The 21,608-nt window shown below is 60.7% G+C and overlaps 2 protein-coding genes across 4 annotated transcripts; one reads left to right on the top strand and one right to left on the bottom strand.

The window, feature by feature from the left end:
- The first annotated feature begins 548 nt into the window (after window positions 1-548).
- Window positions 549-10,202, top strand: Cpsf1 (cleavage and polyadenylation specific factor 1). Its single transcript, XM_090339644.1, has 37 exons — window positions 549-799; window positions 2,201-2,228; window positions 2,322-2,455; window positions 2,546-2,626; window positions 2,730-2,881; window positions 2,972-3,118; window positions 3,275-3,414; window positions 3,491-3,601; window positions 3,679-3,772; window positions 3,863-3,950; window positions 4,016-4,138; window positions 4,218-4,280; window positions 4,354-4,440; window positions 4,510-4,584; window positions 4,714-4,794; window positions 4,868-4,957; window positions 5,066-5,176; window positions 5,260-5,401; window positions 5,480-5,658; window positions 5,768-5,904; window positions 5,974-6,148; window positions 6,226-6,432; window positions 6,515-6,604; window positions 6,694-6,837; window positions 6,919-7,071; window positions 7,753-7,869; window positions 7,947-8,037; window positions 8,118-8,202; window positions 8,312-8,453; window positions 8,530-8,682; window positions 8,773-8,949; window positions 9,024-9,090; window positions 9,283-9,330; window positions 9,411-9,566; window positions 9,640-9,769; window positions 9,844-9,982; window positions 10,061-10,202. Exons 1-37 carry the CDS (start codon window positions 656-658, stop codon window positions 10,106-10,108), a joined length of 4,329 nt encoding a protein of 1,442 aa, XP_090195770.1. The 5' UTR covers window positions 549-655; the 3' UTR covers window positions 10,109-10,202.
- Window positions 10,201-19,876, bottom strand: Adck5 (aarF domain containing kinase 5). Of its 3 annotated transcripts, XM_090339609.1 has the most exons (15): window positions 19,808-19,876; window positions 18,645-18,745; window positions 17,462-17,611; window positions 12,622-12,697; window positions 12,316-12,516; window positions 12,099-12,239; window positions 11,911-12,024; window positions 11,708-11,839; window positions 11,549-11,632; window positions 11,389-11,470; window positions 11,240-11,318; window positions 11,055-11,146; window positions 10,721-10,973; window positions 10,536-10,652; window positions 10,201-10,458 (listed from the first exon to the last, which is right to left on the bottom strand). In XM_090339609.1, exons 1-15 carry the CDS (start codon window positions 19,817-19,819, stop codon window positions 10,353-10,355), a joined length of 1,740 nt encoding a protein of 579 aa, XP_090195735.1. In that variant the 5' UTR covers window positions 19,820-19,876; the 3' UTR covers window positions 10,201-10,352. The 3 variants fall into 3 exon arrangements, with proteins under 3 accessions (XP_090195735.1, XP_090195736.1, XP_090195737.1); XM_090339610.1 differs by lacking the exon at window positions 11,911-12,024; XM_090339611.1 differs by having other exon boundaries at window positions 11,549-11,839; window positions 19,808-19,834.
- Between the last annotated feature and the right edge of the window lie 1,732 nt (window positions 19,877-21,608).

The following is a 21,608-nucleotide window of genomic DNA, read 5'->3' as shown; positions in this document are numbered from 1 at the left end:
GGGCCGGGTTCTCCGTGCTCCGGGTCTCCGGGCAGCCGCACCAGGCGGCTTGCGCAGGCGCAGGCGGCCGGAACCTGGAACCCAGAGTCTTGGTCTCGGTGTTCGGCCAGGCTGAGTCGGTGTGCGCATGCGTCAGTCGGTGTGCGCATGCCTAGAAGGTGCCGGACCCTAGCCGCCGCAGTCCCGGTTCCCGACTTCGGCCTCATCTGGCGTTGAGCGCAGGCGCCGGGGGCCGGAACTCCGCGGCCTTATCTGGCGTTGTGCTCAGGCGCCGGGGGCCGGAACTCTGCGGCCTCAGCTGGCGTTGTGCGCAGGCGCCGGGGGCCGGAACTCCGCGGCCTCAGCTGGCGTTGTGCGCAGGCGCCGGGGGCCGGAACTCCGCGGCCTCAGCTGGCGTTGTGCGCAGGCGCCGGGGGCCGGAACTCCGCGGCCTCTGCTGGCGTTGTGCGCAGGCGCCGGCGGCCGGAACTCCGCGGCCTCTGCTGGCGTTGTGCGCAGGCGCCGGCGGCCGGAACTCCGCGGCCTCTGCTGGCGTTGTGCGCAGGCGCCGGCGGCCGGAACTCCGCGGCCGGGCTCGGGTGCCCGGCCGGGCCGAGTCCGCGGCGTCCCAGGCTCGGCGCGGGCTGCACGCCGGGGCGGCGGCCGTGGCGGCGCCATGTACGCGGTGTACAAGCAGGCGCACCCGCCCACCGGGCTCGAGTTTGCCATGTACTGCAACTTCTTCAACAACAGCGAGCGCAACCTGGTGGTGGCCGGCACCTCGCAGCTCTACGTGTACCGCCTGAACCGCGACGCCGAGGTAGGCGCGGCCGGAGGGCGGCGGCGCGGGTGCCTGCCCGCTTCCCCTGCCCGCTTCCCTGCCCGCTTCCCCGCCCGCTTCCCCGTCCGCTTCCCCTGCCCGCTTCCCCCCTTCCCCCTTCCCCTGCCCGCTTCCCCTGCCCGCTTCCCCCCTTCCCCCTTCCCCTGCCCGCTTCCCCCCTTCCCTGCTTCCCCCCTTCCCTGCTTCCCCCTCCCCGCTTCCCCCTTCCCCCTCCCCGCTCCCCTCTCCCCCCTTCCCCCTCCCCGCTTTCCGCTTTCCCCTCCCCGCTCTCTGCTTCCTCCTCCCAGCTTCCCCCTCCCCGCTTCCCGCTTCCCCCTCCCCGCTTTCCCCTCCCCACTTCCTGCTTCCCGCTTCCCCCTCCCCGCTTTCCCCTCCCCGCTCCCCGCTTTCCCCTCCCCGCTCCCCCCTCCCCCCTCCCCGCTCCCCCCTCCCCCCTCCCCGCTCCCACTCACACTCACTCCACTGTGAGGTGAGTCGTGGCTGCGAGTCTGTGCAGGGCGCTCCGCCCAGCACACGGAGGGAAGGAGGGAAGGACGGAGTGGCATGGGGAGTCAGGGCTTTCCAGGGAGACCGCAGCGCGGCAAACGGGTGTCCAAGGACAAAGTCAGGTCTAGCTTCGGGACAGACCACTGACAGGAGGTCCTGTAAGGTGGACCAGCCCTGGCCAGGAGTTTGGCCTAGTGGTAGAGTGCTTGCCTAGCCTGCATGAAGACCCGGGTTTCATTCCTCAGTACCACATACATAGAAAAAAGCCAGAAGTGGTGCTGAGGCTCAAGTGCTCAGGCCCTGAACTCAAGCCCAGGAGGACTGGCAAAAAAAAAAAAATTAAAAAAAAAAAAAGAAAAAGGTGGACGAGCCCGCTGGTAGATGTGGAAAGGAAACGCGTTGGCTCGGGAGGCCTTGCGCCAAGCGGCTGCCTCGCTGTTCCCCAAGGAGATGCTAAGCTTGGCGGGGTGAGGAGTGTAAGGGAAGCGAGAAGGGAGAAGCAGCGTTCCTGGCAGAGGAAACAACGACCCAGATGTGGCTGCCTCGGCCTTCCAGGTGCGCGGATTATCCTAGTGCATCCATCATGCCCGCGTCTTCAAGAACTCCTTAACAGTCTTGCACCTCAGCTTTGGCTGGAGCCTATTTTGTGCAGACTGTTCTGGGCCTAGATTTATGCTGTGCTGCTTGAGCTCGGGTGCAAGTGTGTAAGTAGGCGGATGCCTCGTGGCCAGGCTCAGACGAGGTGAGCGTGAGTTGCCTGGCACACAGAGGTGCACACAGTTGCTTTCAGGAATACCTGGCCTGCACACTGGCACTGCAGGACGAATGAGCAGGGCTTCCTGGTGTTCTGTCCATCCCCAGGGCCCCTCACTCTTCTTCCTGTCTTCCCTCTAGGTTTTGACCAAGAATGATGGGAGCACAGGTGAGTGGAAAGATAGCTGCTCTGGCCTGCACCTGGGGTAAATGGGCTGCCAGCATTTGGGGACCAAGCCTGACCCACTGGTGCCGTTTCCAGAGGGGAAGACTCACCGGGAAAAGCTGGAGCTGGTGGCCTCTTTCTCCTTCTTTGGCAATGTCATGTCCATGGCCAGTGTGCAGTTGGCAGGCGCCAAGCGTGATGCGCTGCTCCTCAGTTTCAAAGATGCCAAGGTGAGTGGTGGGCTGGTGAGAAGTGGGCCCAGAGTGGGTTGTAGAGGACATTGTTGAGCAGGGGCTACAGTTCTGACCTTCCTCCCCCAGCTGTCAGTGGTGGAATACGACCCAGGCACCCACGACCTGAAGACCCTGTCCCTGCACTACTTTGAGGAGCCCGAGCTTCGGGTAGGCCATCCCAGTACTTCAGGATGGTACCTCCTCCCCTCCCCCCAGGGCAGCTTTCGTGTTTCCTGTCCCGTAGCCCTGCTGACCTCCCCTCTATCCCCAGGACGGGTTTGTGCAGAACGTGCACACGCCTCGAGTCCGGGTAGACCCTGACGGGCGCTGTGCAGCCATGCTCATCTACGGCACACGGTTGGTGGTTCTGCCCTTCCGCAGGGAGAGCCTCGCTGAGGAGCATGAGGGGCTCGTGGGCGAGGGGTGAGTAACAGGCCTGGGTAGCCAGGAGAGCCCGCGTTCTACTCTCCCTGCGCCCCCCCTCCCCCCACGGCTGACACCCTTGGCCCCCAGGCAGAGGTCCAGCTTCCTGCCCAGCTACATCATCGACGTGAGGGCTCTGGATGAGAAGCTACTCAACATCGTGGACCTGCAGTTCCTGCACGGCTACTATGAGCCCACCTTGCTCATCCTGTTTGAGCCTAACCAGACTTGGCCTGGGTGAGGTGGGGCCCTTGGAGATCCTTGTGCTTTGCCCTGCATTGCTGTATTGCTGCACTGGGGCTGTGGAGGCTCGGTGCACTCTGGTAGGAGGAATGGTGCCACTTGTCCCGGGGTCGTGTGACAGTCCCCGGATGACCCTGTCTGTTGCTCTAGGCGAGTGGCTGTGAGGCAGGACACATGCTCCATCGTGGCAATCTCACTGAACATCACGCAGAAGGTCCACCCTGTCATCTGGTCTCTCACTAGCCTGCCTTTTGACTGCACCCAGGCCCTGGCTGTGCCCAAACCCATAGGTGAGGGCCCAGTGGTGAGTGCATGGTTGTGGGGTGGGGACACGGAGCCTGCCTGCCAACCCACGTCTTCCTGCAGGTGGTGTGGTGATCTTTGCTGTCAACTCCCTGTTATATCTGAATCAGAGTGTCCCCCCATACGGCGTGTCTCTCAACAGCCTCACCACAGGCACCACTGCCTTCCCGCTACGTGAGTGGGCCCCCCAGGCGCAGGGCGGGCTGTGCCTGTGGTGGGGCCTTCCGTCATTTGGCCACCTGTCCCCTCAGGCACCCAGGAGGGCGTGCGGATCACCCTGGACTGCGCCCAGGCGGCCTTCATCTCCTACGATAAGATGGTCATTTCCCTGAAGGGTGGAGAGATGTGAGCATCGAGCCCGGGGACCAGAATATCCCCCCATGCGTCCCCCCCACCTCCGCCCCACTCAGTGTCTCATTCCCAACTCACCCACAGCTACGTGCTGACCCTCATCACTGACGGCATGCGTAGCGTCCGAGCGTTCCACTTCGACAAGGCAGCCGCTAGTGTCCTCACCAGCAGTGTGAGTAGAGCCCGAGGGGTGGCCCCAGCCCGGTTTGGCCCGGCCCTCACCTCCCTCTCCCGCAGATGGTCACCCTGGAGCCCGGATACCTCTTCCTCGGCTCCCGCCTGGGGAACTCACTCCTCCTCAAGTACACAGAGAAGCTGCAGGAACCCCCCGCTAGTGCCATCCGAGAAGCCGCCGACAAGGTCAGTCCCCACGAGGCTCGTGCCCAGCCTCCTGGTGGAGACAGCCCCGCAGGCTGCTCACGCTGCCCTTGCCTTGTAGGAGGAGCCTCCCTCTAAGAAGAAGCGCGTAGATTCCACCGTGGGCTGGGCAGGTGAGGGCCAGGCATGCCAGGCAGTTGAGGGGCTGGAGCGGAGGGCTTGGCTCGGGCTCAGCTTCCTGTGTTGCAGGAAGCAAGTCTGTGCCACAGGACGAGGTAGATGAGATTGAAGTGTATGGCAGTGAGGCGCAGTCTGGCACACAGCTGGCAACCTACTCCTTTGAGGTGAGGCTAGACAGGAGTGGTCCCCCCCCCGCCCCCGCCCCGCCTCCCCCTGACCACAGCTGTCCCCAGGTGTGTGACAGCATGCTCAACATCGGACCTTGTGCCAACGCTGCCGTGGGCGAGCCTGCTTTCCTCTCTGAAGAGGTGCTGAGGGGCTGGGGTGGGCTGGGGCGTGAGTGGTTGGAGGGGCTGGGGTACGAGTGATTGAGAGGGCGGGGGCAAGCTGATGTGTGAGTGGTGCCAGCGGAAACTGTCCTGTCCTTCCCTGTGCAGTTTCAGAACAGTCCCGAGCCAGACTTGGAGATTGTGGTGTGCTCCGGCTATGGGAAGAATGGGGCCCTGTCTGTGCTGCAGGTGTGTAGAGGAAGGGTAGGGACTTGCTGCTAGGACCTGGCTGGGCTGACCCCTGACCCCATCTTTATTGCAGAAGAGTATCCGACCCCAAGTAGTGACGACCTTTGAACTCCCTGGCTGCTATGACATGTGGACTGTCATAGCCCCTGTGCGTAAGGAGGAGGTAAACCAGATGCCAGACGCCAGACGTGTGAGGGGAGCAGGGTCTACAGGGTCACAGCCACATTGGCCTCAGCCAACGGGGGCTCCTTCCTGCCCTCCTATCTCCCAGGAAGAAGCGTCCAAGGCAGAGGGTGCAGAGCAGGGGCCTGGTACCCCCGAAGCAGAGGATGATGGGCGAAGGCATGGCTTCCTCATTTTGAGCCGGGAAGACTCAACCATGGTAAGGGGCTGGGGCTGGGGGCCAGGGTCTGGGCTGGGCCTGGAGCCGCCGGGGAGAGGGGCTGCTCACCTCTGCCTCCATAGATCCTGCAGACGGGCCAGGAGATCATGGAGCTGGACGCCAGTGGCTTTGCCACACAGGGCCCCACAGTCTTTGCGGGAAACGTTGGGGATAACCGCTATATTGTCCAAGTGTCACCCCTGGGCATCCGCTTGCTGGAAGGAGGTAGGTAGGAGGGTGGCGGGTCCCTGGGTTCTGGGAGGGTTCAGGGAGCTCCCCACCCTGACCACCCGGCGCCCACAGTGAATCAGCTGCACTTCATCCCCGTGGACCTGGGTGCTCCGATTGTGCAGTGTGCGGTGGCTGACCCCTACATTGTCATCATGAGCGCCGAAGGCCACGTCACCATGTTCCTGCTCAAGAACGACTCTTATGGGGGACGCCACCATCGCCTTGCCTTGCACAAGCCCCCCCTGCACCATGTAGGCCTCTCACTCCTGATGCCCCATCTGCATGCCTGCCCCACTACCCCTGAGCCCCTCCTCCATCTGCCTGCCCTACACTGCCCCTGACCCCCCTTCCTTTCTGCAGCAGTCCAAGGTCATTGCGCTCTGCCTGTACCGTGATGTCAGTGGCATGCTTACCACGGAGAGCCGCCTGGGCGGAACCCGTGAGGACCTGGGGGGCCGTGGTGGCTCAGAGGCTGACGCCTTGGGCTCCGAGACCAGGTATGTGGTGGCCAGGGTGTGTGGGGTCTGGGTCTCTGGCCATCCTGTGACGTGTCTGTCGGTCTCCAGTCCCACGGTGGATGACGAGGAGGAGATGCTGTACGGGGACTCCAGCTCCCTCTTTAGCCCCTGCAAGGAAGAGGCCCGCAGGAGCAGCCAGCCCCCGGCTGACCGTGACCCTGCGCCCTTCCGGGCAGAGCCCACACACTGGTGTCTGCTGGTGCGAGAGAATGGCACCATGGAGGTGGGTGTGCCTGAGTGGGACTGCCGTACGCCTGGCCATGCTTCGGTCCCTCCGCCACTTACCCTGTCCCTCCACAGATCTACCAGCTCCCTGACTGGCGGCTGGTGTTTCTGGTGAAGAACTTTCCTGTGGGGCAGCGGGTCCTGGTGGACAGTTCCTTTGGACAGCCCACCACCCAGGCTGAGGCCCGCAAGGAGGAGGCCACCCGCCAGGGGGAGCTGCCCCTGGTCAAGGAGGTGCTGCTGGTGGGACTGGGGAGCCGCCAGAGCAGGCCCTACCTGCTGGTGAGTGCGTGTCTAGCTGCTGCTGCCTGCCTAGACCCGGAGAGGCGCGCCCTCACGCGGTCCCGTGCGGGCTGTCTCCTAGGTGCACGTGGACCAGGAGCTGCTCATCTACGAGGCCTTCCCCCACGACTCCCAGCTGGGTCAGGGCAACCTCAAAGTCCGCTTCAAGAAGGTGCCAGTGGCTGCAGCCTGCGGGTCTAGGGAGAGGGAGGGGTAGGGCCGGTCGAGCGTGGTCTGCAAGGCCGGGTGTTGATCCACCAGGTCCCCCACAACATTAACTTCCGAGAGAAGAAGCCAAAGCCGTCCAAGAAGAAGGCGGAAGGTGGTGGCCCTGAGGAGGGGCCTGGAGTCCGGGGCCGAGCGGCCCGCTTCCGCTACTTTGAGGATATTTATGGCTATTCGGGGGTAGGTGGGCGGCTGCGCGGGGACCCCGGGTAGGGAAGGGTGGCCTGGCCCAGCACGCGTGCTCACGGAGCCTGCCTCCAGGTGTTTATCTGTGGGCCTTCGCCCCACTGGCTTCTGGTGACCGGCCGGGGGGCTCTGCGGCTGCACCCCATGGGCATCGACGGCCCCATCGACTCCTTTGCTCCGTTTCACAACGTCAACTGCCCCCGGGGCTTCCTGTATTTCAACCGACAGGTAGGAGGGCGTGGCCTCTGGGGCCCCAGGAAGGAAGCCCTTCCTGGGCTGGTAGGGAGTATACCCAGGGTGCAAGAGCTGAGTGCCTGGAGGCGCAGGCAGCCAGCCAGCGATGGGATTGGGCTCCATGGTGAAGAGGACTAGCCAGTGAGGGCGGCGGCTGCGACTTACCCTCCAGACCTTTGTCCTAGCCTACCCTCAGCCCTTTCTCCAGAGCCAGGCTACAGCTGGCTTCTGCTTCCCACATGAGAGACACACATCCCTTGTCTAAGTCTTTCTTTTCTTTTTGCCAGTCGTGGGGCTTAAACTCAGGGCCTGAGCACTGTCCTTGCACTTTCTCAAGGCTGGAGCTCTACCACTTGAGCCTCAGCATCACTTCTGGCTTTTTTCTATATGTGGTACCGAGGAATCAAACCCAGGTCTTCGTGCATGCTAGGCGAGCACGCCACCACTAGGCCAAACTCCCGGCCCCTGAGCCTGTTTCTTCTGGGTGCTATCCAAAGGGCAGCAGACTAAGGGTCACTTGGGGTTGCTGGCTGTGACCTGGTCAGTGTCTGGAGGACAGCCCAGCTCCCTCTTGTAGAATCCGCAGTACAGTCAGACCGAGGTCCCCTTTGCCTGGGGTGGGTGGTCAGGGTCCAGCTACAGCACAGTGATGGTGCCCACTGCCCCCCACTCCAGGGTGAGCTGAGGATCAGTGTCCTGCCTGCCTACTTGTCCTATGACGCCCCATGGCCCGTCCGGAAGATTCCACTGCGCTGCACAGCCCACTATGTGGCTTACCACGTGGAGTCCAAGGTCTGTACCTCTGCTCCCCGTGCTCGCCGGAGTCTGCCAGGGCTGGCGTCTGGCTTGTAACATCTCCACACCCCCAGGTGTATGCAGTTGCCACCAGCACCAACACTCCATGCACTCGCATCCCTCGCATGACTGGTGAGGAGAAGGAGTTTGAAGCCATTGAGAGAGGTGCGTGTGCAGCCGGGGAGTGTGGTGGGGCTTGGGCTGCACTCAGGCTGTGCAGTGACCCTGCTTGCTGGTCCCTGCAGATGACAGGTACATCCACCCCCAGCAGGAGGCCTTCTCCATCCAGCTCATCTCCCCGGTCAGCTGGGAGGCCATCCCTAACGCCAGGTGGGTCAGCTGGGAGGCCATCCCTAACGCCAGTATGGCTGAGCCTGCAGTAGCTCTTCCCCACATGGCAGCAGAGGGAGGCTTGCTGATGCAGCCCTTCCCTGTGCAGAATTGAGCTGGAGGAGTGGGAGCATGTCACATGCATGAAGACTGTGTCACTGCGAAGCGAGGAGACTGTGTCTGGCCTCAAGGGCTATGTGGCAGCTGGGACCTGCCTCATGCAGGGGGAAGAGGTCACGTGCCGAGGGCGGGTAGGCACCCTGCCCTTGGGGGTGGGGCAGGCGGCCCTGACCGGCCCTGCCTGCAGCCCCTCCTCACTCTCGACAGATCCTGATCATGGATGTGATCGAGGTCGTGCCTGAGCCGGGCCAGCCCCTGACCAAGAACAAGTTCAAGGTGCTGTACGAGAAGGAGCAGAAGGGGCCAGTGACTGCTTTGTGCCACTGCAACGGCCACTTGGTGTCAGCCATTGGGCAGAAGGTGTGCCATCTGCCCACTCCAGCCATGCATCTGCCCGGTCTGCGGTGTGTCCTCCACTCATGCCGTGTGTCCCCCCGTCCCCCGCCCCAGATCTTCCTGTGGAGCCTGCGGGCCAGCGAGCTGACGGGCATGGCCTTCATCGACACGCAGCTGTACATCCACCAGATGATCAGCGTCAAGAACTTCATCCTGGCCGCCGACGTCATGAAGAGCATCTCACTGCTGCGCTACCAGGAAGAGAGCAAGACGCTGAGCCTCGTGTCCCGAGTACTGGCGGGAGGCTGGCCGCTGGGGGGAGGGCACCCCGCCAAGGCCTGTCCTGATTGCCCCCCCTTCCCCAGGATGCCAAGCCCCTGGAGGTGTACAGTGTGGACTTCATGGTAGACAATGCCCAGCTGGGATTCCTGGGTGAGTGACTCCTTTCCAGGGCTGGTGGCTAGGCAGACAAACCCAGAAAAAAAGCTGGATGTGGTTCAGGTGGTGCAGTGTCGGCATGGTGTCGGCCTTGAGCACGAGAGCTCGAGTCCCAGCCCCAGCACAGCCCCTCGGGAGCTGCGAGGCCGAGGTGGCTGGGGTTGACTTGAGCTCTCTGCTCCTCAGTTTCCGACCGAGACCGCAACCTCATGGTGTACATGTACCTGCCAGAAGGTGAGCGAGGGGCCCCGCCCCACCTGTGCAGGGCTCGTGCTGGGGGCTACCCAGTGGTGACATGTGTCCTTCTGGCTTAGCCAAGGAGAGCTTCGGGGGCATGCGCCTGCTGCGCCGGGCAGACTTCCATGTGGGTGCCCACGTGAACACCTTCTGGAGGACCCCATGCCGAGGGGCAGCAGAGGGGCCCAGCAAGAAGTCAGTGGTGTGGGAAAACAAGCACATCACGTGGTTTGGTGAGTGTGGCCGTCTTCAGGGGTGGGAGTCCGGCCTGGCTAGGGCGGTCCACTGAGCTTGCATGTCCCCCAGCCACCCTGGACGGTGGTATTGGGCTGCTGCTGCCCATGCAGGAGAAGACCTATCGGCGGCTGCTGATGCTGCAGAATGCCCTGACCACCATGCTGCCCCACCACGCTGGGCTCAACCCCCGAGCTTTCCGGTGAGTGCCGCTTTCTCCCTGGCCCCACTGCCCCCCGGACGTGCTATGACCTTCCTATTTGTCCGCCTGGCCAGGATGCTGCACGTGGACCGGCGTGTCCTGCAGAATGCAGTGCGCAACGTGCTTGATGGGGAGCTGCTCAACCGCTACCTGTACCTCAGCACCATGGAGCGTGGGGAGCTGGCCAAGAAGATCGGCACCACACCTGACATCGTGAGCACTGTCCCCACCCCCGCCCCCCTACCTCAGCCTGTCCCTCCCCTGTTGCCCTGATGTGCCCTTGTCCCACAGATACTCGACGACTTGCTGGAGACAGACCGAGTCACTGCCCACTTCTAGTGCCTCAGATGCTGCTGCCCTGGCCTGTGTGCACTGCCTCCCGTGCCCCCACCCCCGATCCTCCCTTTTTGTATAAAACACACCAAGAACAATTTGTCTGACGCAAGTGTGTGGTCATTGAGTTGTCGGAGCCCCCAAAGTGCACTCCCCCATCGCAGGCCCCTGGGATGTCAGGTGTCCGTCTGCACCGCTGGCCCTGGCCAGTACCATCTGCTGGAACTACAAGTCTTGCAGGCCCCGAAGCTCAGGTCTCCAAATACTGGTAGAGCTCCTTGTTCTGGGGCACGAGGCCCAAGTGGACCAAAATCCGAACCATGAGGGATGTCAGCCGCATGCCCCAGGTCTCCAGCCTGGAGAAGCAGGTGGCAGGGTCACAGGCTGATAGGGAGCAAGCCTGGCACCAGTCCCCCCTGGGAGAGCCACTTACCTGAGGGCCACCTCAAACTTGAAAAGCTCCCAGAAGACCTTGACGTGGCGCAGGAGGCTGCTGCTGTAGATGCCCTGGTACGCCGTGGCCACCAGGCGGCTCCAGCCCCGAATGGCACTGCATCAGACACACACATGAGCCCCACGGCCTGCGCAGCCCGGGGGGACCCCCCGCGGGCCACCCACCTCTTGGCCATGAGGAAGTAGCGGTCCACAGGGTTGCCGAGCACCGTGACGATGGAGCGCACGGTGTTGATGTTGCGCAGCACGAGCAGCATGGGCCGAGGCAGCTCCTTGAGCACCACCATGATGTTGTCAAAGTGGTCCCGGGCCATGGCCTGCATGTAGGCCGCCTCCTCACGGCTCAGCAGATGGGAGCCCCACAGCTGGCCCAGACGCACGGGCCGCTGCATGAGCACCTCGGAGAACAGCAGGTAGTCTGCAGGCGACACGGAGGGGAAGCCAGGCCAGGGCTCTGCAGCCAGCTGTGCCTGCTCCCCCTCGCACGGCCCGTCCTCACCTTCCACCCCAAGCGCAGCCGAGTGAGTCTTCATTGCAGCATCATCTCTCAAGATGATGGCTCGCCACAGCTGACACAGCGCTGACCGGTCCCTGTGAGAATCCTGCTGTGAAACCCCTCCCCCCCCCCAGGCCCGGGGGAGGACCCAGGAGAAGACCGCTCACGGGCGCCTTGTTCCGCCTTACTTCTCATCCAGGAACTGGTAGAGTCCGTGGTCCAGCAGCACCAGCTCTGCCTTTCCGTCCGGGCCTTTCCGTACCAGAACTAGGGACGCCGAGTGTCAGTGCCCACCCACACACGCAGGCCAGGCGCCTGCCCCCGGGGCCGCTCTTACCATTGCCAGGGTGGGGGTCAGAGTGGATGAAACCAGTGTAGAAAATCTGCTCTGCAAAAGCCTGCACCAGCTTCTGTGCCACCTGCAGAGAGCACGGGAAGTGTGTGGGATGTCGGTGGCAGCGGAGACTGCTGCCCCACCCTGCCCTGCCCACACTCACGTCCTGCACTTCCAGCCCTTGGCTTTTGATGGTCACTAAGTCGTTGATCTTGCAGCCTTCACAGAAGTCAGCTGTCAGCACGCGCTGGGAGAGAGGAAGAGGCTGAGCTTGGAAGGCCATGCAAAGGCCTCCCCCCACAAAGGGAGCAGCCGGGCCCACCTTGCTGCACTTCTCCCAGTACACTCGAGGGACCACCACGTAGTGGAAGTGCTTCAGCTCCTGCGCACAGCGCTCGGCGTTCCGGCCCTCATTCTCAAAGTCCAGCTCCTGGGCCAGGGTGCCCTTCAGGTCCTAAAACATGCACGGTCAAGGCCAGCTCCGGGCCTGGTACCCCACCCCTGGCTATAGTTGCCCAGCACTACCTGCAAGACCCAGCCAAAGCCAAAGCTGGGATGCATAAGCCCCACGAGCTGTAGGAGGAGCTCCAGGGTGTGAACGTCCCCGTCAAAGCGGTCCCGCAGATCAGCGTACTGCACCTGCAGGCCAAGGCACCATGGACTCGGTGGGCCAGGAAGGCCCAGAGCCCCTCAGTACAAGGCAGCCCAGGTACCTTCACGGCCACTGGCGTTCCATTGTGCAGCTTGGCACGGTGCACCTGGGCCAGGCTTGCAGCAGCTATGGGTTGGTAGTCAAACTCCTGGAAGAGCTCGCTGGGCAGGGCATGGAAGTCTTCGAGGAACAGCTGGTCCACCTGGCGGGAAGCACGAACTTGGAGCGGCGTCTGGCCAGGGCAGCCCTCCACCCTGCCCGGTCTGTCCTGGGCTCACCTCCCCGAGGTTCCTGGTGAGGGCCTTGTCCTCCAGGACCCGTAGCGTCTGGATGTACTCAGGGGGCAGCAGGTGGTTGAAGGAGCACAGCCCCTGGCCCAGCTTTATGTAGAGGCCCCCGTTGCTGATGGCCCCAGCTACCAGGGCATCTGCTGCCCTCTGGTGACACGCAGACATCACCTCCACGTACCCCGGGCTGTTCTGACCACAGGCATGGAAGGGAGGTTGGGACAGACAGCCACCCTCTGGGCCCAAGAGCACCCAATACCTCCAGCCTGCCCACATGCCCAGGACACGGGGACACACCTCTTCCACCCCTCTCAGGGTGACATTTGTGCACCACCAGTAGTCCAGGGAGATATTCAGGCCAATCCGCAGGGACCTGTGGGCAGAGAGGTCTTGGTTCCAGGAGAACAGTTCTACAGGTTTCTCTGCCCTGAGCCTCTCCAAGACTTGGCTAGCCACTGGGTCCAAGAGGAGACTGGGCTGGGTCCAGCCACAAGGATCTGTGGGTGCGCGTGCTCAGTCCCAGGGGAACTCTGGCTATATTTTCTTGGCAAGGCTGGCACTACAACACCTAGCATGCCTACTTTTTGCTAGTTGACTGCAGGTGGAGCCACAGACGGAAGTTCGCAGTCCCAGCATCCGGAATAGTTAGGGTCATGGGTGTGAGCCAGCAGGGTCGACCCTAGAACGCCGCTGGCCCTCCATTTTGGACACTGTCCCTGCACAATTCCTCCCTGAGGACTGATGTGTGGAGGACACGGAAGTGAACAGGAGAAGCAGTGCTGGGAGCAGACACAGCAAGGCCACAGGCAGGTCATGGAGGGAGGAGGAAAGGAAGGCTTCCCGGGTGCTGGGAAGTTAGGTCACCTGCTGCGCCATGAGTACAGCCCCGGTGGACAACGCTCACCACACCCTTTCTTGGACTCTTGGCAGGCCTGAGAAGATCGAATGTCCTCCTATGCCAGGTTAGGACTGTCACCAGCTCCTGCTGCTAGAAGGCGGGAGGAGGTGGAAGGACACAAGTCCAGGCCTTTGGAAGGCCTCTCCGTAGAGGTGGTCCGGAAATAATGCCAGGAGGCTTCAAGCCTCACAGCTGGCCAGGAATGGCCTGTTCTAATTCTGGATAGGCTGTACCTTTTGCAGGTCCTGCATCACAGCCAGTGGAGCACCTGCTAAGCTCTCCTCTCTCTACAAGCTGTAGCTCCGTGTGTGTCCCAGATGGACACAGAAGATAAGTGGGAAGACACTGCTGGTGAAGCAAGCCAGGGAGCCACGACGCCTAGAGCAATCCTCCAGCATTTCCTGGGATTCACTGAGATAAGAGTCTCATGGGGGCAGGAGTGTGGCCTAGTGGTAGAGTGCTCGCCTAGGATGCACAAAGACCCTGGTTCAATTCTTCGGTACCATCTATATAGAAAAAAACTGGAAGTGGTGCTGTGGCTCAAGTGGTAGAGGGCTAGCTTTGAGGAAATCCCAAAGACTTGGTTCAGGCACTGAGTTCAAGCCCCAGGACTGGGGGGAAAAAAAACAAGTCTCATGGACTTCCTGCCTGGGCTCGACTCAACCACGATCCTCAGATCCACCAGTGCCCTGCTTACACAGCTATGGTTTTTATGATTTTTTTTTGTCAGTCCTAGGGCTTGAACTCAGGGCCTGAGCACGGTCCTTGGGCTTTCTGAAGACTAGACCTCTACCACTTGAGACACAGCATCACTTCTGGCTTTTTCTATGTATGTGGTACCAAGGAATCAAGCCTGGGTCTTCTTGTAGGCTAGGCAAGTAATCTTACCACTTAGGCCAAACTCTCGGCCCCTTATAGAGCATTTTTAATTTTTAAGTTTTTCAGTGTAAAATGTTGGAGACAAAACAAAAAGGTGGATATGGGTGGGGCTCATGCCTATAATCTCAGCTACTTGGGTAGTAGAGAACCAGAGGATGTGGATTAAAAAATGTGGATTAAAAAGAGACCCTGGTCACAGGTGGCTCACGCCTGTAATCCTAGCTACTCAGGAGGCTGTGATCTGAGGATCAAGGTTCAAAGTCAGGGATAACACCCAGGCCCAGCCTTGAGCTGAAGAGCTCCAAGAAACTGCCCAGGCCCAGGAGCAGGGTGGTAGCCTTGAGCTGAAGAGCTCAGGGACAGCACCCAGACCAAGTCCAAGCCCCATGACCCACAAACAAAACAAAACAAAAAAAAAAAAAACAAGAGAGAGGCCCTATCTCAAAGCTGGGTGTGGCCTGGAGTTGGCCTAGTGGTAGAATGCTTGCCTAGTATGAATGAAGCCCTAGGTTTGATTCCTGGGTACCCAATACACAAAAAAAGCTGGACATGGTGCTGTGGCTCCAGTGGTAGAGTGCTAGCCTAGAGCTGGAGAGCTCAGACACAGTGCCCAAGCCCAGAGTTCAAGCCCCACAACTGACAGAAAAAGAAGACATTTCTGGACAGGCAGGCTGGAGTGGGATTTCCAGCTGCACATCACACCAGTGGCAGAAGGACAGAGATCCTAGACACATTGGAGCTCTGAGTCGGGGGCTCAGCCCATGCTTCATCTTCTCTGAGCCTTGGGATTGACTAGAGAATAATAAAAAAGCGAGGGGCTTGGGTGTGGTCAGCAGTGGAACAAATGCTTGATGAGCATGTACAAGTCCTGGGGTCGTCCTTAGTAGCACAAAAAGAAAAACGCCGAGGAACGGCTGGACGCCAATGGTTCACACCTGGAATCCAAGCTAGTCAGAAGGCTGCTATATGAGAATCACAATTCAAAGCCAGCCCAAACAGAAAAGGCTTGAGATCATCTCCAATTAAACACCGAAAATGTTGGACTGGGAATACAGTTTAGTGGTAGAGTGCTTGCCTGGCATACATGAAGCTCTGGGTTACATTCCTCAGTACCATATAACCAGAAAAAGCTGGAAGTGGTGCTGTGGCTGAAGTGGTAGAGTGCTAGCCTGAACACAGAGCGGCTCAGAGACAGAGCCCAGCCCCCAAGTTCAAGCCCCAGGATGGGGAAGGGAAAACAAAACAAAAAAAAACCCACCCAAGTAGAGCACTAGCCTTGAACACAAAAACTCCTAGGCCCAGAATTCAAGCCCAGGACACACACACACACACACACACACACACACACACACACACACACAATTCAAGCCCAGGACGCACACACACACACAGAATTCAAGCCCAGGACACACACACACACACACACAGAATTCAAGCCCAGGACGCACACACACACACACACAGAATTCAAGCCCAGGACGCACACACACACACACACACACACACAGAATTCAAGCCCAGGACACACACACACACACACACACACAGAATTCAAGCCCAGGACACACACACACACACACACACACAGAATTCAAGCCCAGGACGCACACACACACACACACACACAGAATTCAAGCCCAGGACGCACACACACACACCACACACACACACGCACACACCCTGAAGAAGACCCCTCAGATTGTAGCCACCCCATCTCAGCTGGTCTGAAATGAAAGTGGCCCCAGGGACCCAAAATGATGTGTACATTATATCATGTGGGAAGAATTATGCCCTTCAGCTTGAGCCTGTCCATCCTGGGCAGGCACAAAAGCCAAGGAGGGATGGAGGGGCTCCTCTAGGCCACAGAACACCAGAAATGCCATCAGAATGGGCCCATATGCAAGGCAGTTTTAATGGGTTAGGGTTTGTTTTGGTGCTTGAGACAAGGTCTTTAGCCCGGGCTGGCTAGCCTTGAACTTACGATCCTCCTATTTCACCTTCCCAAGTGCTGAGATTACAGACCTGTATCACTATCCCTAGGATCAGCCTGGATCATGGTTGTGTAAGAGAAAGTCCTTGTTTACAAAATACACTCTAAGCCGTTCAGGAGTAACAATGCATTTGTGGCTTATTTTCAAGTGCTCTGTGCTTTTCAAACTTTTCTGAACATTTGAAATTATTTCAAAACAGAAAAGGAAGCTGGGTGCAGTGGCTCACGCCAATAATCCTAACTACTCAAGAGGCTTAAGATCTGAGGATCAAGGTTCAAACTCTAATCTCCAATTACAAGAAAACTGGAAGTGGTGCTGTGGCTCAAGGGGTAGGGTGGTAGCCTTGAACTGAAATGCTCAGGGAAAATATCCAGGCTGAGTTCAAGTCCCATGATCCCTCGACACGCACGCACACGCACACACACGCACACACACACACACACGAAGGGAAGCCAGGCAAGGCAGGGCAGAGTTTAATTTCAGCTACTAAGGTGGCTGAGAGGGAAGAATTCAAGGCCTCTCTGGGCACCTCAGTGAAAGCCCCATCTCAAAACAATGAAACGCCCTCCCCTCTCCCAGTCCTGGGACTTGAACTCAGGGCCTGAGCACTGTCCTTGGGCTTTCTCCAGGCTAGAGCTCTACCACTTGAGCCACAGCACCACTTCTGACTTTTTCTATGTATATGATACCAAGGAATTGAATCTGGGTCTTCGTGTATGCTAGGCAAGCACTCTACCACTAGGCCACACTCCAGGCCCAGGAAAGACATTTTAAAACCTCAGTATGGGAGCCGGGCATGGTGACTCACACCTGTAATCCCAGCTACTCAGGAGGCTGAGATCTGAGGATCATGGTTCAAAGCCAGCCTGGGTACTAAAGAACTTGAGACTCTTATCTCCATTAATTACTAGAAAATGGGAAGTGGGGCTTGTGGCTCCAGGGGTAGGGCAGTAGCCTTGAGCTGAGAAGCTCAAGGACAGTTCCCAGGCCCAGAGTTCAAGCTCCATGACCCCCCCATACACATACACACATACACACACACACACACACACACACACACACACACACACTCACACTCACACACACACTCTCTCTCTCTCTCTCTCTCTCTCTCCACGCCCTTCCTTGGTGGTAGGGTGAGAAGGGGGCGGGAAGAGACTGTCACCTCCCAGGGCTTGCCCTCCCCCCACCCCTATAGCCAGAGCTGATGTGAGGAAAGGTCTGATGAGTGTGGGGGCCCCTTCAGCGGGTTCCTCTCCCACGAGCCACAACCCCTGCACGGCAGCCTCTGTCCCAGAGCAGCCCTCCAAGATCTGATGAGAGAGAAACCACTGTCATGCCCGACCCCAGGGGCTGCAAGTCCATCTACCTGCCAAAGCGTCTGATGCCATCTACTGCAATCCGCAGCTTCCTCTTCTCCCGTGCCTCGGCTGTGACATAGTAGACTCCAAAGAGCAGAGGTACCCCCACCATGGTAGCAGGGAGCACCCTCCGCCAGAGTGGTGTGGGTCTCGAGGCCCTGGGGAGACACAGGCAGGAGCTGGGAGTTGGCCCCTGCCCAGACTGGGCGCACAGCCATCAGCTCCCTGCCCCAGCTCCCCCCAGAGGTGGCCATCGAGGCTGCATCTCACAACCGCAAGGATGCCAGGCAGGTTAAGGGGCAGGTCTGGGCTATGTGCAGCCCACAGAACCCACTGGAGCAAAAGGCTCCTCAGCCAGGTTGGGCTGTCCTAGGAGAGAACTACACTCCAGACATGGACCAGCTGCACTGCCCAGAACCCCTGCCACTGTCCCCATCAAGATAACTTGACTCGATTGTACATCCAAGGGGTACACTAATAAAAATCAGAGGAGAGCTCACTGCACAACAGTGTGAACACCTGCACAAAACAGCTAGTGCTCCAACCTGGGTCCACAGTGCCACACAGCTCAGGCAACCCATCAGCCTCTCGCAGCTGCTCCTTCCCCTGGCATGTGCCCACAGCAATCCCAACCTTTTGTGCCCCTTATAGTCACCCTATTTGGCACAGTGGGGGCTTTCTTTTTCTTTTTTGGCCAGTCCTGGGACTTGAACTCAGGGCCTGGGCACTGTCCTTGGGCTTTCTCAAGACTAAAGCCCTACCAGTGGAACCACAGCACCACTTCCTGCTTTTTTGTGTATGTGGTATGGAGGAATCGAACTCAGGGGTTCATGCACGCTAGGCGAGCATTCTACCACTAGGCCGGACCCCATGGGTGGAGGGGGCATTTCTGAGCAAACCCTGACGTGCTACTGTCTACCCTGAGTGTGCCTCATGCTCTGGACACACCCTATCTTGGGTTGAGCACAGGTCCTCCACCTTCCACTGCTGCTGTCTTCCCTAGAACTGTCTCCCTGAGTTCTGGATGGCCCTTTGCCAGCTAGAGATGTGCCAGGCCTTTGGGTCCCAGGACTGGGGTGAGGGGGACCACTGTGTGTCGTTCCTTCCCGGAAGCTCAGCTTGGCCTGGACCAGTGTCTTGAGCAGCCCATTCTCCCAGCAACCTATGGCCCAGATGGTGGGGACTCATTACCTTGCAGGGGGGGCCCTGAGGCTTCTGAAGAACGCGGCGGGGCACGGCCAGGGCTTCTGCCTGCTTTGCAGCAGAGCCGAATGGAAGCGGCACAGTCGCACCTTTGAAGAGAGTGGACGGTTCAAGCTCAGAGGGGCAGGTGTATGCACTCTGGCCTCGGTGGCCACCCAGGCCACAGTGGCCCAGAGCCCAGCTCAGGAAGTGATGCTGCCCTAACTAACTCCACCCGAGCATGTCACCAGCATTATCCTGTGTCCAGGGCTCCTGCCTGGAAGCCAAGCTCCAGGCAAAGGAACGAAGACACCCTACCTGTGGGTGTCTCTACACTGGGGAGCACAGCCAGGGGCAATGCACCCAGGAGAGGAAAGGACTCAGGATGTATTGCTGCACATAAACTACCTCTAAGTGTCCTCACTGTCTGCAGGAGAAAGGGCATTATAACCTGGCTTCTCTGTCAAGACTGACCATCTGTCCTTCCTTGACCATTCCTGCTGCGGAGACCACTGACACCAGTGGCCTCAAGTAAGCAGCTGCACTGCCAGGGGACACCTCGCTATGCTAAGTCAGCCGGGGCCTCTCAGGCCTGTCTTCCTCCTGGGAGGGCGGCCCCCGCGGCACCGCTCAGCACGCGGCAGCCCGCCGGACCCAGGTGAAGCCCGCGGCCTCGGGGCAGCGGGCGCCCCCAGCGGTCTACGCCGAGGTGCCGGGAGGGTCTGCGGAGGCAGGTGGTGGAGCAGCCGCCGCCCAGGGCCTCGGCCCGACCGGCTGACAGCGCCCCTGCCGCGGGGCCGCCCTGCCGTGCGCGCCGCGGGGGAAGCGAAAGCCTGGCCTGGGGCGTGCGGGCCCACAAGGCCGGGCGTCCCAGAAAAACCCGCTGGGGCCAAGGCCGCGGGCGGGCGGGCGCGGCTCGCGGTCCGGGGCTCGGGCGGGCCGCCCCCCGGGCGCGGCGCTCGGCCCCGGCGGGGCCGACAGGACGCGGGAGCTTGCGGGGGCGCCACCGGGAGCTCAGGGCCGGAGGGCCGGGCGCGGGGCTCGGGGGAGGCCCCGGGCGTGCGGGGGGAGCCCCGGCGGGCTGCGCGGGCGGGGCGTCCGGCCCTGCGGCAGGGCTTCAGGGCATGCGGGTCAGGGTCTGGAGCGGGATCCGAGGTGCGGGGAGTCCTCACCGGCCGCCACATGTCCCCGCCGCGCTCCTCGGCTCCGCCGCAGGCGTCCCGGCGCCCAGCAGGCCCTGCGGAAGGGCGCGCGGCGCGCATGCGCGCCCGGCTCGCCAGCCCCGCCCAGCGCCGGGCGGTGGGCGGGGTCTGCCCGGGCGGGGCCGATGGGCGTGGCCGGGGCCGTGCGGTGGGCGGAGCCGGGGCCGTCCGGTGGGCGGGGCCGGGGGCCGGGCGGTGGGCGGGGCCGGGCGGTGGGCGGGGCCGCTCCGCGCTCAGCGCCGTCCCCCGGCGGCCTCCGGCGGGCTCGCCTCTCGCCTTGGGCTCCTGGCAGGGCAGGCGCGCTCTCCCGGGAGCCCAGCACGCGGGACCTTCCTGACCGCGGCTTGGCCACGCCCGCAGCCCCTCCCCCGAGGCCGGTCCTCCCAGGACTCCATCCTCAGCTTGCAACCGGCAGGGTCCTCCGGCCGTTCGGCCACCCTGAACCTGGTCCCCGAGGTGCTAGCAGCTGTCTTGGGGGCTGTCCAGTGGCTGCAAGGTCCAGAGCGGTCACGCGCGGTCCCCGATGGTAGACGCCTGTAACCCAGCTACTCGGGAGGCTGAGACCCGAGGACCAAGGCTGGCAGGGTGGGGAGGCCTCGGCCTGTCCCTCCGCCTCGGGACCGCAGAAGCCACCACCTGCCGTCCCTTCCTGGGTGCTCGTGCGCTGGCCTGGCCCACACGCCCCACCGTGGCTAGGAGTGGGGGGTTCGCGGCCTCAGGGGTTTTGTTTGTTCTTTTCCCCAGTCCTGGGGCTTGAGCACTTGGGCTTTCTCAAGGCTAGCACTCTACCACACACCAGTTCCGACTCTGTATATATGCGACTGAGGAATCAAACCCAGGGCTTCATGGATGCTAGGTAAGCACTGCCACTAGGCCACTGTCCTGGCCCACCTCAGGGCCTCTGGAGCCACGCATCCACAGACTTTCCTCTCACACAACCCTCTCCTGTTCCTCCCACAATGCGCTCACTTTTTTTTTTTTTTTCCAGTCCTGGGCTTGAGCTCAGGGCCTGAGCTCTGTCCTTGGACTTTCTCAAGGCTAGAGCTCCACCACTTGAGCCTCGGCACCATTTCCGGCTTTTTTCTATGTATGTGGTACCGAGGAATCGAACCTGGGTCCTCGTGCATGCGAGGCAAGCACTCCACCACTAGGTCAAACTCCCGGCCCCACAGCCCGCTCACTCTTGAGCCCAATCTTCAGTATGGTAATCCCTGGCCTGTGGAGAAGTCTGGCTCACCCTAGCCTCAGCTGTTGACATGCCTAGTATATACTGTCACCTTGTCCTTCTTTTCTCCAGGGTATGGAATTCTGAACTCCATGGCTAGCTGAGATGTAAGCCACCATCCTCACTCATTCTTTGCTCACCTTGCCAGAGGTACTGAGGCTTGATTCTAATCTTCCAAGTCCAGGGCTTGACAGAGCAACACGGACCCCCTCCCAGGACTAGGATGTCGGGAATATTTTCATCTAGCCCTCAGGACACTGTGTGGTAACACATAAGTCTGACATGACAGGAGAAAGGAAGAGTTCAAGCCCTACAACCATACACGCGCAGCATGGATTCCATGGGAAGCCTGTCCACCATCCAGTCACCACTGCCACCTCTGAGAGGCAGGTGAGGATTCCTCTGAATGAAGAATATATCCTACCCTGTTTCTACATCAAAACCCCAGATCCTGTCCTAGGCCACAGGGTTTTGTTCTCAATGGACAGCCCATGCCCTGGGCTGAGTGTGGGGCACCCAGCATCCAGGGTACTGCTGGCCCCACCA

The sequence above is a fragment of the Megascapheus bottae genome, chromosome 9 (genome assembly GCF_031878675.1).
Source record: "Megascapheus bottae isolate mThoBot1 chromosome 9, mThoBot2.hap1, whole genome shotgun sequence".
NCBI lineage: Eukaryota > Metazoa > Chordata > Mammalia > Rodentia > Geomyidae > Megascapheus > Megascapheus bottae.
Note: the sequence above shows the minus strand (reverse complement) of the source record. Positions and strands in the feature narration are given on the sequence as shown.

Coding starts and splice junctions, on each gene's coding strand:
- Cpsf1 (XM_090339644.1), top strand. CDS start 656: ATGTACGCGGTGTACAAGCAGGCGCACCCGCCCACCGGGCTCGAGTTT. Junction 2,229..2,321: donor CAAGAATGATGGGAGCACAG/GTGAGTGGAAAG, acceptor TGCCGTTTCCAG/AGGGGAAGACTCACCGGGAA. Junction 3,951..4,015: donor CTAGTGTCCTCACCAGCAGT/GTGAGTAGAGCC, acceptor CCTCTCCCGCAG/ATGGTCACCCTGGAGCCCGG.
- Adck5 (XM_090339611.1), bottom strand. Junction 12,025..12,098: donor GAACGCCAGTGGCCGTGAAG/GTACCTGGGCTG, acceptor CTTGGCCTGCAG/GTGCAGTACGCTGATCTGCG. Junction 11,319..11,388: donor TGACCCCCACCCTGGCAATG/GTAAGAGCGGCC, acceptor CGGCGTCCCTAG/TTCTGGTACGGAAAGGCCCG.